Here is a 15,419-nt window from a genome sequence, read left to right as displayed (position 1 = left end):
GGGGGTCGTGGCAGACAGGACTGCCGGCCTGCGGGGGCCGCAGGGGCAACAGCAAGCGTGTCCAGACCATGACCGACTTCTGCGGGCTCCCGACCCCTTTCAGGGACACAATTTTCCGGGGGCCTATGCCATCCAGGGTTGAGGGGGGCAAGACAGCTCCTCAGGTGAGGCTGGTCCAGCACCCACCGGACTTCCCCTGGGGTCATTTACTTCCACATTGTGACAAAGTCCCGCGACAAAGGCCACCAATCTCCACAGCAAACACACGGCCATTGTCTCCACCCACAGCAGCGACCCAGGACCAGGTGCGGGCTCTCCAACCTCAGGGGCGCAAGAACCCCCACACCACATGGCCCGGGCGTGGTGCAAAATACGAATTCCTGGGATTTGGAGCACAGGGCTTCTGGGTCACGCCCTACAGCCCCAGGGGGACACTGCACACTCCATGATTCCAACCCCAGCTAGGCTGATAGCCACGCATAGCCTGGCTCCCTGCCCTTCCTGGGCCCCAGGTGGGTGTGCGCCTGGAGGCTCATGTTGAGGCCTGGCTCCCCGACCCCATGGGCCCATCACCCCCAACTTCCCACCTCCCTTCCAGGGCCAGAGCAGCTGGGGCCCCAGACTGCCCACCTGCCTTGGGGATGGAGAACATCAGACCACGGTCTCAGTGTGGCCCCTGGGCAGGGCCCCCAGGGCCAGGCCTCGACTCTTGGGGGTTACTGAGGCCTGAAGCATCCAGGGCAGAGCCAGACGCATGCTAGGGACACGGGTGGGCGGTGTCAGCCATACCTGCTGCCCAGGATGAGCATGAGGTGGGGTCGCTGGTGGAGCGGGTCACGCGACTAGCACCCAGACGTGCCCGTGCACCCCGGTCAGGGCCTTCGGGGCATGCGAGGCTGGGGTGGGGGACTGGTGGCGGGGCACCCGCAGGGCCATCAGGGGACAGGTGGCTTGGGTCTGGTGCGGTGACACCCTCAGATGCTGAGAGGCTCGTGCTGTTGGCAGTCACTGTAAGGCAAGGGACACCGAATCGGCACTGGCCCGGGTGACCACAGTGCCACCCAGTTCGGGGACAGAGCCCCATGCCCCTTGGGGCAGAGGGTGCAGAACAGGTGGAGCCCTCCCCGGGACACACCCAGTTACAGGGGGAGAGGTGACACTGAGCAGGGCAACAGGTGCCCCGTGGTGCAGGAAGGTTGGGGGACCAGACCGTCCCCCAAGAATCATTCTGGGAGGCATGTGGGTGGGACTGCACAGCCCACGGTGACTAAAAGTCAGACGCCAGACACAGCCCTACCCAGGCAGCCCCTGGCAGACCCCGAGTTCAGACAGCAGGGCAACAGGATGCTGGGCAAATAGGGCCGGTGCGGAGAAAGGTGGGGGCGCCAGGGGTCCCAGCCAGGCCTGGTGGGCACAGAGCCTATGCCCTATGCCCCCCATGGGGGTGCAGCCCTGGTCAGCAGGTGGGGCCGGCTGCCCACCTGCCTGCCTGCCCACCTGCCCTGGGGATGCCTGCCTGGTGCTCCAAGCTGAAGGGCCGGCGGCCTCAGCAGGCTGAAAATGTGCCAGCACGGCAGACCCCCTAGAAACCCTGCGGGCGGACCTGGCTGGCAGGGCTCGGACAGGCCCACAGGGAACTCGGATGCTGCCAAATGTGGGAGCACCACTGTCCGCCTGTGACGACGCACGGGCCGGGTCTCACCCCTCACTCTCCGGAGTAGCACCCAGGGGAGGAGAGGACAGACCCCGAGTCTGTTTGAACAAGATCCCCAGCAAACCCGCTCACCCGTTAGGGCCCAAGCAGCTGTCCCCTACCCCGTTCTCTCTGCCCCGCTCACTGTCCGCCTTGGCCCCTCGCAGCAGATGCTGCGGACAGAACAGGGAGCGGCCGTGTAGAAACTCAGAAAGGTGACCCGGAGGTCCGATACATGTGCGCAGACAAAAATTCTTCAGGACAGTCACTCCCCTCCTAAAACACCGCACGAACAGGAGGAGGAAATCTACAGACACAGATGCACCACCTCGGGTGGAGAGAGCCTTTGTAAGCGCTAGAAACTACACGGGAAAAGCGTGATGACTTCGACGACGACAAAGATGGGGACCTGGGCATGGCCAGCACATCCTGGGGGCCAGGCACGTGCACACTGGGCATGTTCGGAAAAGTGTTGCTCTTGCACAAACTCTCACATTTCTGTTTAATGTTTAGTTTGGTGTTTTTTTTTTTTTAAACAAATCTACAAGAAGAAGAAACTGCAGGAGTAAAAAATGGACCAAAAACTGACATATGAAAAGTGCTCAAACTTTAAGTAGAGTGTACGTCTGTATACATACACCCAGGTTAAAAACCAAAGTTTGCCCTGGCTGGGTGGCTTAGTGGGTTGCAGCGCCATCCCATGCACCAGAAGGTTGCGGGTTCGGTCCCCGGTCGGGGCGTGTACGGAAAGCAACCGATCAATGTTTCTGTCTGTCTTTCTCTCTCTCCCCCCTGATTTCTCTCTTAAAAAAAAAATTAATAAACATATCCTTGGGTGAGGATTAAAAACAATTTTTTTAAAAAAATTCAACTGAGAACATTCTGAGACCTCGCTGGCCACGTTTCTCCAGCGGGAACTCGGGGGTTCACGTGGCTCACAAAAAGGCGGCAGCGACCTCCGTGCCCGCGAGAGTCAGACCCGGACCCAGCGGAACAGCGGGAGGAGGAGGCGTCCTGTGAAGACTCTCAACTTACTACTCCCAATGCTGATGGGCAAGCTTACCTCGGGCGCTGCAGCCTCCAGTGGCGCCTGGGTGCCGGGGACTGGTCTCGGCGCCCTGCTGGTCAGCACTCGGGAGCTGGGGGTACAGGCAGAGGCGATGAGCGGTGAGTGGGAGTGGGCCTCAGAGCTCAGCTCCCGGGGAAATGCTGAGAGACGGGCACTGAGCTCTCCCCTTCTCCCCTAAAGGCGCCGGGTGTGCGGCTGAGGATGCACCTTCTCCAAACCTTGTTCAACCAGCACACGCCCGTTCCAGGGCCCTGTGCACCCTCAGCCCCTCGCCTTTTGTGTAAGGGCTGTTTGGGGGCCGCACAGCATCCTCCAGAGTGACCGCAGGCAGGAGGTGGGACAGTCCCCGTCCTCAGGCATAACCCTCTCCTCTCAACCACTGTCCCCTCCGGCTCCCACTCCTGGAAGACGGTGGCCACAGGAGAGGCACAGTGATGGCCTTGTCACGCTCCGGGCCACCATGGTTGGGACCCAATGTGGGCACCTCACAGTCTTGGCCCCCTTGGGTGTCCAAGTCACCCAGCACTCGCATGGGCCGTCTGCTCCCTGGGTCTCTGCCCCAAGGCCGCCCCCCTGGCTGAGCTGGGGCTCTGCGTCCAAGTTCAAAGGGCAGGGGGTGGGGGGGTGGGGTTTCCGGGTTGAATGCAGCCGGAGGCAGCCAGTCAAGGCGCTCGGGCAGCTCCCTCCTCCAGTGAGTGGGCCCCTTAAGCCCAGAGAGGCCGCGGGAACATGAGGGGCCTGTCCTCGCCTCTGGTCAAAAAAAAAAAAAAAGCTCAATCCTCATGCTATTCTGGGCCCGTTCTGGGGACACTCTTGCAGGTCATGAGCTCTGGGGGACGGCCGGGGAAGGCCAGGTGACCAGCCAGTGCCCGCTGCCTCTGCTGCCACTTCCAGGGGCCCACAGGCACCGGCACCGGCCCGGGGTCTGTCTCCACCTCTCCTTTCGTTCCCAGGGTGCCGCCGTCCGTGGCAGGCGTGACCGTGCCCCCAGTGCCCAAGGGGGAGAACCACCTAAAATGATCCCAATCACACACGAAACACTGCACGAGCACTCGCCTCCCTTTTTACCAAAACCGCTCCGTGCCAATAGCCAATTCTGGAAATCTCTGCCCACAGCGCCCTCCAAATCCCCCCAGAAGAGAACAGCGCCCTGAGCTCTGTTTCCCTTCCATGGAGGCTCCCACAGCTCACCTCCTTTTGACTTTATTGATTGATCAATTGATTTTTGCAGGGGTGGGTAGTGACTTCAACAATCGCTACCCCAGAGAAAGCTCCTGGTAATAAAGCGACAGGGAGAGAACAAGAGGAACGCCTAGCGGGCCGGGCCGGGAGGTAACGGGCTGCATTTCAGGTTTGGGGGGCACGCCCCCGGCTCCCGGCCCAGGGTGGTTTTGGGAGGAGACCGCCTGGCTCCCGGAGGTGCGTCCCAGCAGCTCTCGCAAGCAGGGTGAGAGCGAAGGTTTCGTTTGAACTTGGCCTTCCCCGATGTCCAAAGCCACAGAGCCGTGCAAAAGCGGGGGGAGAAACAGCTATTCGGTTCGTCCGGCATTTTTCATTAAATATAAAGACAGTGGACATGGTGGAGAAAAAAATACCCACTTTTGTGGCCCAGAATTTAAGTTGAAACTTGAGTTTAGCAACAGAGGCTCAGGATGAAGCTCTGGCAGGAGGGCGGGTGACGGGCTGTTGAGGAGACAGGCCCCCTGCTTTCCCGGACAGTCTCTTCTGACCAGGTACCGGGACTAGAACTTCCACTGGGCCCTGGCTGGGTGGCTCCGTGGGCTGGAGCGTCACCCCGTGCACCACAAGGTTTCGGGTTCAATCCCCGGTCAGGGCGGGTTCAGGAGGCAACTGATCGATGTTTTCTCTCTCAGATTAATGTTTCTCTCTCTCCCCTCTGCTCTTAAGTCAATAAATACATGCTCAGGTGGGGGTTGAGAAAAACAGAAGCCGACTGGCACTGAGATAAGTGAGCCAAGCTCTCCTCCCCCACTTCTCTCAGGAAGCTCCGTGGCCACACACCCCTGCACAGGACGTTCTGCCCACAGGGCGGGACCGCACTTGTAGATGCAGCCGTCGCTGAGGCTTCTGGAGGCGCTGTCCCTACTGTGGGCGTGTAAACCCCTCCACACCTGCAGAGGTGGGGGGAGGGGCAGCACCTCCCCAGGGGGGCGGCTGGGCAAAGGGCAGGCACTGCCATCCGCCATCTGGGTACTGGATCTCAAAGGGCAGCGACAGGGGTGACGAGGGAGGCCCTGGGCCGGGTCTGCGGCCAGCACCGCTCCCTGGAGGTGACCCGGGAAGGGACGTGGGTCAGAAGCACTCCCCGGCTGCCGGGAAGCCCGAAGGCGTGCGCGCCTGGGCCCCCGGGGACCTCGCTGGTGGCCGCAGGGTCGCCTCTGCCTGGCGTCCGCCCGACCTGGCCCGGCTCTCAGTGTCTCCTCAGTTCTCCGCACACGTCCCTGTGCAGCCTGACCGCCGTGCTCGCCACCCCTGAGGCCGCCCCGAGGGCCACCCGCACGGCCCTGACCGCCCTGTCCTGTGCTGGCTGCCGTGGGACGCTCCCAGGCATCCGTGTTTCTCTGCCCTGGCCGGCGCCCTTCGATATTCAGCAATGACCGTGACGATGATGAGAGTGCCAGAGGCAGGCAGGTGCCTTTCGGTGACTGGGGGCCTACGATGTGCTGAGTCCCAAACACCCTGCTCCATGCCCGCTTCACAGATGAGGCTCCGCCCACTTATCCCCCCCCCAGGACCCACTGTGGGCTGGGCACACCAGGCCAAGGGCAGGGCCACGGATCCCTCCGCCACCAGGTGACCATGACGACTCGGAGCCAGGACAGGCCAGAGTCCCCTGGGTGTCTGTGGCCAGAGCCCCACGGTTGGAACCTGTGCCAGCAACGTCTGGGCAGTATCCCCAAACATGGGCTGGTGGGAACCCCGGACCCCCCTGCAGGGGGCCACGGGGAAGAGGCACAAATATTGGGGCGGGGTCCCCAGGCTGCCGGAACCTCTGCAGGTTCCACTCTGCAGGCCTGGCCTCCTGGGCGCAGGGAGCCGGCGGGTCCTCTCACCTGGCTGGCTGGGGCCGGGCCCACCACGGCCTCGTAGGGCGGCGGGAGCTCCGCGGGGTAGAGCAGGCCCGGGCTGTGGATGGCCACGTCGTACAAGGCGCTGAACGGAGAGGGGGCGAAGTCCAGGTGCAGGCCCCTGCGGAGGCGGAGCCGCGGGGCGGTCAGGCTGGGGGAAGGGGCTGCAGCCCCTCTCTCGCAGCCGTCAGCACAAGGCTGGCTCCTCAGCCCCCTCCTCACACCCCCACTGTGTTTGGGAAAGAAAAGCCTAGTTCACTGGACAGCGTTAGCTTTTGTTTTCTGGAAAGACAGCACCGTTTTTGTTTTCGGTCAACCCGAGGGCCCCATCCATTCAAATTAAAATGACCCTACAGCTGATTCCATCTTTCATTAAAATTTGCACTTTACGGTCATTCAGTAGTGGTTCTGGGTTTCTTTCCTAAGGAAACAGCGGAGCCGCTTCTGGCTGGCTGGCTGGGTTTCTGTTTCATGAGTCTGCAAAGATGCCAACAGAAACTTCTATCTCTGAGCTGCCATTCTCTTCCGGGCCCTGCTCTGTTCCCCAGGCAAACTTTCGTGGCCCTGGCCAGTGTGGCTCGGTTGGTTGGAGCATCGTCCCACAAACCGAAAGGTCGTGGGTTCGATTCCCAGTCAGGGCACGTGCCTGGGTTGCGGGTTTGATCCCTGGTCTGGGGCGTACCAGAGGCAACCGATTGATACTTCCCACTCGCACCCATGTTTCTCTCTCACTTCCTCTCTAATCAGTAAGCATGTCCTCAGGTGAGGATGGGGAAAAAAAAAAACATGCTTTCGTAGCTTGCTTTCCTGTTCTCCACTGAAAATGGCGAGACCTTTGCCACTTCTCTCTCCCCCAAAGGGTATTTCCCGGCCCCCCTCACGTGGCACAGGCATTGGTGGACAGACGTACCTGTGGGCCTCGGCCGTGGGCGTGCAGGTGTACTCGGGAGGGTAGTAGGGGGGCGGGGGCAGAGGCGGGATGAACTCCTCGAAGTCCAGGGTCTGGTGGAGGACAGTGCCGTGCGGGGTCGCGCAGGCCGGGCTGGTGGAGAGCGCCCTCTGCGGCAGGAACTGAGGGGGGGATGGACAGAGAGAGTCAGAATTACCGGGGACACCTCGTGCGGTTTGTGACTAATGGCGCTAATGGCGCATAAGCTTTAATTTGGAACTTGCGTAATTTAAACAGTCAGGCCTCGGTGGCTAAACACACATTTTAAAATGATGGCTCTGTGGGGAAGGCCTCAGTGCCGGAGCCTCTGTGTGCTTTGCTTCCCACGCGGTGGCGCAGGAGGCCTCTTGTCGGAGGGGAAGCACAGCCCGGGGGGGGGGGGGGCCTGGATTCCACTCCCACCGCTGAATCTGACACCGTCAGAGCCCATGGGCCGAAGGTGTCTCATGTCCACAGTTTAAGACAGCACTGCCACCCTGCCCGGAGTGGCTCAGAGGGCTGGGCATCATGTCACAAACCCCAAGGTCACAGGTTCGATTCCCAGTCAGGATACAGGCCTGAGTCATGGGTTTGATCCCCAGTTGGGGCACGTGCAAGAGGCAATGGATCGATGTTTCTCTCACATCAATGTTTCTCAATCCCTCTCTTTTCCACTCCATTCCCCTTCCGGCCTTGCTTTAAAATAAATCAGATTTTTAAAAAGGAGAGAAAAAAGACAGCACCTCCTACAGTGCAGTCATGAGAAAACACCAGACCTTCAGTGTGGTTGTCTCTGTCGCCTCCCAAATTTCTACAGTGAAATCAATTCGGGAAATGCCACCCACCCTACCCCCGCCACCACCCCCGAGCCCCGCAGCGTCCACTAGTGAGTTTAAGGCCCTGAGCAGACCTGCGCCAAAAACCCCGCCCAGGGGCTACCCCAGCAACAGCACGATTCCCAAATACTTCATCACTCGTCCCTTTCGGCACATGGTGCCCATAATACTCTGCATTTCCAGGGCACCTGCACACTTTGTAAAGTTCTGCTTGGAGGGAAAAGGACCCTTCGTGTGCTCCGGAATGTTCCGCAAGGGGCAACCTTAAAACAGAGACGCTGCTGCTTGAGGAGCAAACTGAGGTCAAAATCAAACTGAAGGAACGCTGTCTCTGTCCGGTTTTCTGTATCTGCCCCTCGAACGCAAGGATCGATAACTGTTTCTCTCTGCACCCTTTGGTCACGGGTCCCCAGAGGTTAGCTGGTGCCTGAGACGTCCCTCCAGGTCCAATCTCTAGGTCACTGTGAGTGATTACAGGTGCAAGGAGGCCCCGGGCCACGGAGGACCTCCCGCTGCCCAGGAGCGAGGCAAGGCCTCCGGGTCAACAGCATTGAGTGGAACAAGTGCAGTCCCATGTGGACACGCTGAACTCTGCCAGTGCCATGCACGGGATGCAGGGGCCCAGCCAGGTTCACGAGGAAGGTGCCATTTGAATGGGAGTAAAGATCAGTGGGACTTCAGGAGGATGGCTGGCGGGCCTGTGCTCTGGGCGCGAGGAGGACTGGGGAGCTGGGGAGAGACGTGTTGAAGAAAAACACGTCTGCATCAGGCTCCAGAGGTGCATCCCTAATTCTGGGGGCCCTGGGGAGCCAGCAAGGGTTCCGGAGCTGGGGGGAGCCACACTGTTAAAGCTGGGTGGTGGGAAGGGCCCTCTGGGTGGGGCGGCCTGGCATCCACAGAGGTTGGAGGGTCGAATGCTTATTTATGCACGAGTGGGGTTGAGGTCTCGGTTCTGAATACGATCAACTGCTAGGGTGTGGAGAAAGGGTGGTGGCCTGTGTCTCAACGAGGGGCATGTCAGGCTGAAATGGCTCCTGCGGGTCTTCTGCACACCCAGAGCACGTCTGGGCCTCTGCTGCTACTCCGACCCACAGCTCTGTTTGTTTAATCCTCTGACACAGCCACGTGCTGAGGGCACCGGGAATGTAGCGCTGCCGTCCTCCGCCTGGAAAGCAGGTCACCCTCGCGCTCCTCACACAAAGCAGAGCAGCCAGCACGAGGCCAGATGCCTTGAAGGTCCAATCGGGAACTAGCCTGCACTGGGCTACCAGAAACGGGAAGAGTCACTGGCATGCTCTGAGTGCTCCAGCGTGACACGCAGAAGCGGAAAGGCCATCCCGTGAAAGGTGCAGTTCCCCCAGAAACGAGGGGAACGAGCGTTGTCACCCGAGCGGGAGAAGTGCCGATGGTCCCATTAGCGGGTTGAAACCAGCCAATGCCGCTGCCCAATGGGGGCTTTTAGAGGTTAAGCGACAGGCCCTGCTTCTGCTCTACACGGCAGGTCACCTTCCCGATGGTGTGTTGGCCCCACCTTTGTGGAGGCATCTCAGGCCCAGTTCATTCTGGACTGAGCCTTTTACCCTGGCTCCTCAGCCCATGCGGTGGGAACCTGCAAGCCACACCTCCCCCCCTCCCCCCATCAGTGTCTGTTTGGCGAGGCAGACTCTGTCTGGAAGCCCCAGATCACCAGCTCTGCACTGTACTCAGAGACCCTGGGCCTGGAGGTCTGCACACCGCATTTCCCGACTCCCTTGCAGCTAGCTTCCTATTAGGTTCTGCCAGCAGGGGGCGCTAGAGGGAGTCTGGAAGGCAGTGGGGGGCAGGGAGTTCCTCCCCGACTTTTCCCTTTCTGTCCTCCCAACCCCAAAGGATGGGTGGCAGCTGCTTCCCCAGTTGCTCAGCGCTACGTGACCTCAGGCCTGAACCCGGGTAACCAGCTCCCCACAGTAACTGTGCTGAAGTCCCAGGGGCCTCAACCCGATGGCTGGGGTCTGTCTGTGTCGTACCCACTCCGTGTTCCCAAGGCCCAGCCTGCTCTTGCAGGCACAGCAGGTGCCCAATGAGCACCAGCTCCCCAGCGGAACGCCCCCTCCCCGCCAGAGCCCCTGCCGTGCCTCCCCGCCTGGGTCTTTGCCTCTCGATTTCAGCCTCCTGTCCCCAGAGACCCTGTACTCAGAGACTCCAGCAGAGCTATTTTTAGAGCAGTCCCTCACTGAAAAACCTTCCACGAGACCTCTGCTCCCGGAACCCCATCGGTCCCCAGTTCCCGCTGACCAGACTGTGCTGAGAAACGTCTCCTCTGCTCTTTGAAGCATCATCCCCAAGTGCCAAACACACCTTGTTCCTCCTCCCAGATCCCCACAAACTGCCCCCCCCCCACCCCCGTCCCGGCTCCACACAGAACACCCTTTGGGAGGCGTGTTCTGGCAGAGAGCGGGCTGCCCGGAAATTCCAGCCCGTTGTCTCTCTGTCCTGCCTGCCTTCCCTCACCGGCTCCATGCCCCTGGGGCAGGAGCTGGAGGTAGGGGAGGGAGAGAGACAACACTGCATGGTCCTTTGTGTCTCACCACATTGTCGTCTGAGTGCCTGACTGCTAAGTGCTGTTTCTCAGTGTGACCCCATCAGGCTGGGGTGGGGTCAGGGGTCAGTAATGCGCTCACGGTCCTGCAGGCCCTCAGTGGTCACGCCACACACTCCCCAGCCTCACGCCCATGCGCCCACCACCGGGCTGGGGCCCGAGGCTGCACTTGGGCGTGATGGCTAAAATATAAGCCTCTGAATCGTGGCTTCTTGCCCAGCTGGCTCTGCCTGCCCTGGGCCATCTGTCAGAGCCTCGTGTGACCCCTGCGGTGACCAGGGACGCCTCTGCCTGGCCAATGGAGCATCGTCCCTGGCCTGTCCTTGTCATCTGCTAAAGGGGAGCGTGAATTCAAGACCCTGCTGGGAGAAGCCCCTTCTCATGCCCCTGCCCCGGAAAGGAGGAAACCCCAGCTTAAGTGTCCACTGCTCTCCACGTGCATCCAGGACCAGGCTGGGGCTCTGATGGGACCTGGGGCCATCTGGCTGCAGCAGCTCCCCGAGGCCCAGTTAACAGCATCTGTACAATGTCGTCCCATCGGGACAGTGCAGAGTCTGGGGTCCGAGGGGCAGTGTGCAGAGGTCAGCGGCCCTCGGGCCCGGTCTCAAGGCCCTGCCTGACCACTGAGGGCCTGCAGGACCGTGAGCGCATTACTGACCCCTGACCCCACCCCAGCCTGATGGGGTCACACTGAGAAACAGCACTTAGCAGTCAGGCACTCAGACGACAATGTGGTGAGACACAAAGGACCATGCAGTGTTGTCTCTCTCCCTCCCCTACCTCCAGCTCCTGCCCCAGGGGCATGGAGCCGATGAGGGAAGGCAGGCAGGACAGAGAGACAACGGGCTGGAATTTCCGGGCAGCCCGCTCTCTGCCAGCTCCAGGTCCGGCCCTGGCCTCCTCTTCCGCGCCGCTCCAGGCCCCTGGCTGCCTCTCTGGTTCACTGGGGAACAGAGTGGGAATTCTCCCCACGTTCGCGCCTTTGAGATTTTCTGTAATAAATGCAGGGGGAAACCCCTTCCTGTAGTCCCCGAGCCTCAGAGGGAGCTGGCGGGACTATGACCACAGGAGGTTTCTTAACCTCTCGTTGCCCACCCACCGATGAGCCCGCCAGGGGCCCTGCTGCTTCCTGGTCCTGCCGCCACCCCCGGGCCAGCGCCGCACCACCCAGGGCTGAGTCTCCAAGCCAGTGAGAGTTACCACTGGAATTCATAACCATCTAGGAGTGCAGACAGGACAACCTGCTTGATCTGTAAGAGCCAAGTGGTGTGTTCCGGAAAGACCCTTTAATAGAGGGCAGCTCAGCAGAAACTGCTGCACGGCGGTCGTCACGGAGGAGCTCCCCAGACAACCGAGGGGAGAGCAGTGAGTCTCACTGCAGTCGGAGGGAACGGGACCTGGTGCGGTTTCTCTGAAGTTTGTGCAAGAAATGCAGCCCGGTGCACCAAGTGGCCAGCAATCAAAGAGAACACGAGGCCTCTTGACGAGACGGGTGGACACAGGCTCATGTGCATATTTAGAGCCAAAGGAAGATGTCCGTGCTGTGGACACATCACTGTGATGACCGTCTGCTGTGATTAGTTTTCTGGGCTCATCAGCCCCCAGCGGCCCCTGTCTGATAGGTGAGCAGCACCCACCGCCCAGAGACCCTTCTGTTGAACCCGACCGCACGGAAGGAAGACGCGGCCTCCATCGGGGCTGGACCGGCACTGGGGTGACCTTGGGAGGTGAAGATACGGGTGAACTTGACTGACACTGAAGCCGCTGCTGGGGGTGGGGGCAGGGTAACATCCCTCCCTGACCCCTAACTAGCTCTGTGGGCGTGACCTCGTCTGTGAAAGGCACAGAGTCCCACCTGCCTTTTCAGAAAGAGTTCTAGTTCACAAAGCGCACAACGAGAAGCAAGAACACAAATGACGATACTGAACATGAACTTCACAAGCTGGTGCCCGATGGCGGTGAAGGTTCGGCGGGCGAAGGTTCAGCCTGCAAAAAGGGTTCACCCCAAGGTGCTGACCCGCAGAAAGGGGAGGGGAACTCGGGTCCTTCCCTGGAGGGTCAGCCCTGCGCTGTGAGGCACCGCGTCGCGTCTGTAGGGGGGAGCTCCTGTGGCCTCTCATGCATGCGCCGTGCCGGGAATTCGTTCCCTGACTTCCCATCTCTGTGGGTGGAGAGCGGAGCTGAAACTTGACGGTACTCACGGCGATGTGTGCAGAAAATCCCTAGAATGTTCTCAAGTTTTCACCCCAACCCCTTGCACTTGCCTCGCCCCCGATCTCGACTGACAGTGACAGACTCGGTGACGCTCTTTGCCCGAGTCTTTCCCGAGTGCTCCGTTCTGTTGCGGTAGAAATTAATCACCTTTCCGGACTTGTCCTTCCTGGGTTTACACGGAATATGCACTTAGAATCCGAATACCACTGGCAAGAACTGGTGTGGGGACAGACAGACTGGTCTCCTGGACGGCTTGTGACCAGACTGCTGAGACAGTGAGCCACGGGGGCTTCTAGCAGGGGACAGTGTTGAGGGCGGAGGCGGCCGGTCGCATGGGTGGGCAGAACCCTGCCACCTGGCCCGTGGGCCCACCACGGCTGGGTTAGGAGAACTGCGACCGCCTTCACAAGGCCCTTGCCGGAGCGCCACTGGCAGCGGCATGGCCAGCACCCGAAGCCAAAGCCAGGGAACAGCGCCCTGGAGGAACCTTTGCTCGCACTACGCACTGGAGAAAATGACCCGTGTGAGGCCTCAGGGAGCAAGGCTGACGCTCGCTGCTGCTGAGGGGCTGCCTCCCGGAAACCCGGAGCGTCCACAGAGAGAGAGAGAGGCGGCCCAGTGACGCGCCACGTCTCCGTGAGGGTGCGGCGCAGCAGTGAAAACCTCTCTCTACACAGTGACCCCGAGGGGGTCTGTGATCACCGTGGGTTGTGAAATCATGTCACAGAGTAACAGGCACGGTGTGCTCCCGTTCTGGCTGAAAGGAAGGAAGAAAGGGGAGGAAGGAGGGAGAGGTGGAGGGAGGGGAGGAAGGAAGGAGGACCATTTATACGTGTTAGTCACGAAATCTCAGAAATCAGGGAACGCAGGGGAGGGGTCGTGGCAGAGTTTCCTTAGAAAAACGGGATGGGAGAAGGGAGACCATTAACTATGTGTATCGCTGTGTTTTCCTTGTTTCACTGATTGTATATTACTTCTGTAATTAAAGAGTCTAATGAAATGAAGTAAGGAAATGAAAGTCAAGTACATCTCAATAAAGCTGGGTAGGAAAAAAAAATGTTTTTAATTAAAAAGAGCTTCTCAGGCATCTTCACGAGCCACTCAGTTCCGGGTCCTAACCCTCAGGGTGTGACCGTGATGCCGTCAGCTGTCCCACTTCTGGGGTGCAGCCTGGGAGGCCAGCCCTGCCCCTGACCCACGTGGTACACAGCGACTCCACGTGGCCCCCATGCCTGCGCAAAGCCCCACCACACCTACTATCTCGTGCGTCCTCTCAGCGGCCCTGGGAGGACCGCGCAGCATCAACGGTCTTTTTAGAGCCAAGGAAACTGGCACAGATAGGCAGTGATGTGCTCAAGGTCACGCCCCTGGTCCCATTCGCGGCCACGGTCAATGTCACCAGTTCTCTCTTGTATCCCCTGTGGCTCTGCAGGTTGGCAGTGCAGCCAGGCCCTTAGAGCCCTGCCTGTCCCATGGCCCAAGGTCACAAAAAGGGAGAGGGACTCGCCAGCAGGAATCTCATTGATTTCTACTTCCAGGCCAGCGTTTAGCAAACTATGTATTTATTTATTTATTTAATTTATAAAGATTATATATTTATTTATTTTTAAAGATTTTAATTATTTATTTTTAGAGAGGGGAAGGGAGGGAGAAAGAGAGGGAGAGAGACATCAATGTGTGGTTGCCTCTCGCACACCCCCTACTGGGGACCTGGCCCACAACCCAGGCATGTGCCCTGACTGGGAATCGAACCCGAGACCCTTTGGTTCACAGGCTGGCACTCAACCCACTGAGCCACATCAGCCACAGCTAACTTATCAACCATTTAGCAATGAAACAAGCTGCAGCTCTGAAGCCGCTGGTGTAATTACGACGACACACGACGCTCTGCTCCCACACAGTGCTTCACAGTTGACGACCAACCACCACCAGGGACCACGGCGTGTACCGTCATCACTGCAGTGGCCCAATGACAAACTGACGCTGCCTCCACGTCAAAGAACAAATTAGGTCACACTTATGGGGTGCTCGCCAGGTGTTCCCTTAGGTCCGCATCATAGCTGAGGACACGGGTTCTGGGAGTCACCTGCCTCACAGGACGGGTGGGACTCTGCCCCGACGCGGCTGGCTTCAGACCCACGCTCCTGGGCCCAAAGGACCCAGACCCCGTTATAACTGTATCCGCTATTCTAGCTGCGACAGCCTTTCTCCTTCCTAAGCCGGCAATTTCCACGTTAAAGCTTCAAACCTGGGAGTGCAAACTTGTAGCACTTCCGACGCTCTGGTTCTGTCAGTTTGGCAAACTGACGTGACATTTACAGATCGACAGTAAAACCCACGGAGGTGGCGAGACCGCGGGGCAGTTAACCTTTCCCCACGCTAGGCACTGGAGAAAAGCCCCTGTGGGAGGCCTCGGGAGCAAGGCCGCCGGCTCACTGCTGCTGAGGGGCTGCTCAACTAGACGCCTCCGGGAAAACGGAGCCCGCAGGGAGGCCAACCGGCAGGGAAGGCCGTGCGGTGCGCTCTGCGCACAAGCAGAGTCAGTGCGGTTTCAACGTCAAGGTAATGACGCCCGCGCCCAGCCCCCACGGCCCCGAATCTCGATGAACTGATGTAGCGCCACCAGGTGGATGAGAAAGGACACACAGTACAGGCGACTACAAGAGCAGCTTACTTTTTCTTTCATGAGATGCAGGAAACATTGGAGGGGGAGCTGGGGAGGTCCTGAAGGGCAAGTCCAGAGAGACAGAGACGGAGAAAGAGACAGAGAGAGAGAAAAACAGAGACACAGACAGAGAGACAGGCAGAGATGCAGAAATCGAGAGAATCCCTACCCCTAGCATCACAGAACACTCTCTTTCCATCAATTCTCCTTATTGTGCCAGCTTTGGCGGCAACACACTGAACAGGGGGCTGTGCCCGTCATTGCTGAAGTAACAAAGGGCCCTCTTCAGTTGTTGAGCGTGTGCTTACAAACGTGTACTGGGAAGAGTGTGCCCTGTGGGCGGCCTC

At 59.5% G+C, this 15,419-nt stretch overlaps 1 protein-coding gene across 7 annotated transcripts in view; it reads right to left on the bottom strand.

The window, feature by feature from the left end:
- The window catches only part of FAM189A1 (family with sequence similarity 189 member A1), a 189,937-nt gene that overhangs the window by 4,217 nt on the left and 170,301 nt on the right, over positions 1–15,419 (bottom strand). For 6 of the 7 annotated variants that reach the window (XR_006784031.1, XM_045824756.1, XM_045824757.1 and 3 more), the window contains 4 exons: positions 6,762–6,922; positions 5,837–5,972; positions 2,757–2,832; positions 790–1,008 (listed from right to left, as the gene is read on the bottom strand). Coding sequence is in view for 6 of the 7 variants with exons in the window: in XM_045824756.1 (XP_045680712.1) it covers positions 790–1,008; positions 2,757–2,832; positions 5,837–5,972; positions 6,762–6,922 (592 nt within the window). In the remaining variant the exon portion in view is untranslated. The remainder of the gene's footprint in view (positions 1–789; positions 1,009–2,756; positions 2,833–5,836; positions 5,973–6,761; positions 6,923–15,419) is intronic. The other variant, XM_045824761.1, reaches the window with a different exon arrangement.

This window comes from Phyllostomus hastatus, unplaced genomic scaffold, assembly GCF_019186645.2.
Source record: "Phyllostomus hastatus isolate PE091 unplaced genomic scaffold, TTU_PhHast_1.1 phas_scaffold_555, whole genome shotgun sequence".
NCBI lineage: Eukaryota > Metazoa > Chordata > Mammalia > Chiroptera > Phyllostomidae > Phyllostomus > Phyllostomus hastatus.
This window is presented reverse-complemented; position numbering and strand designations above follow the sequence as displayed.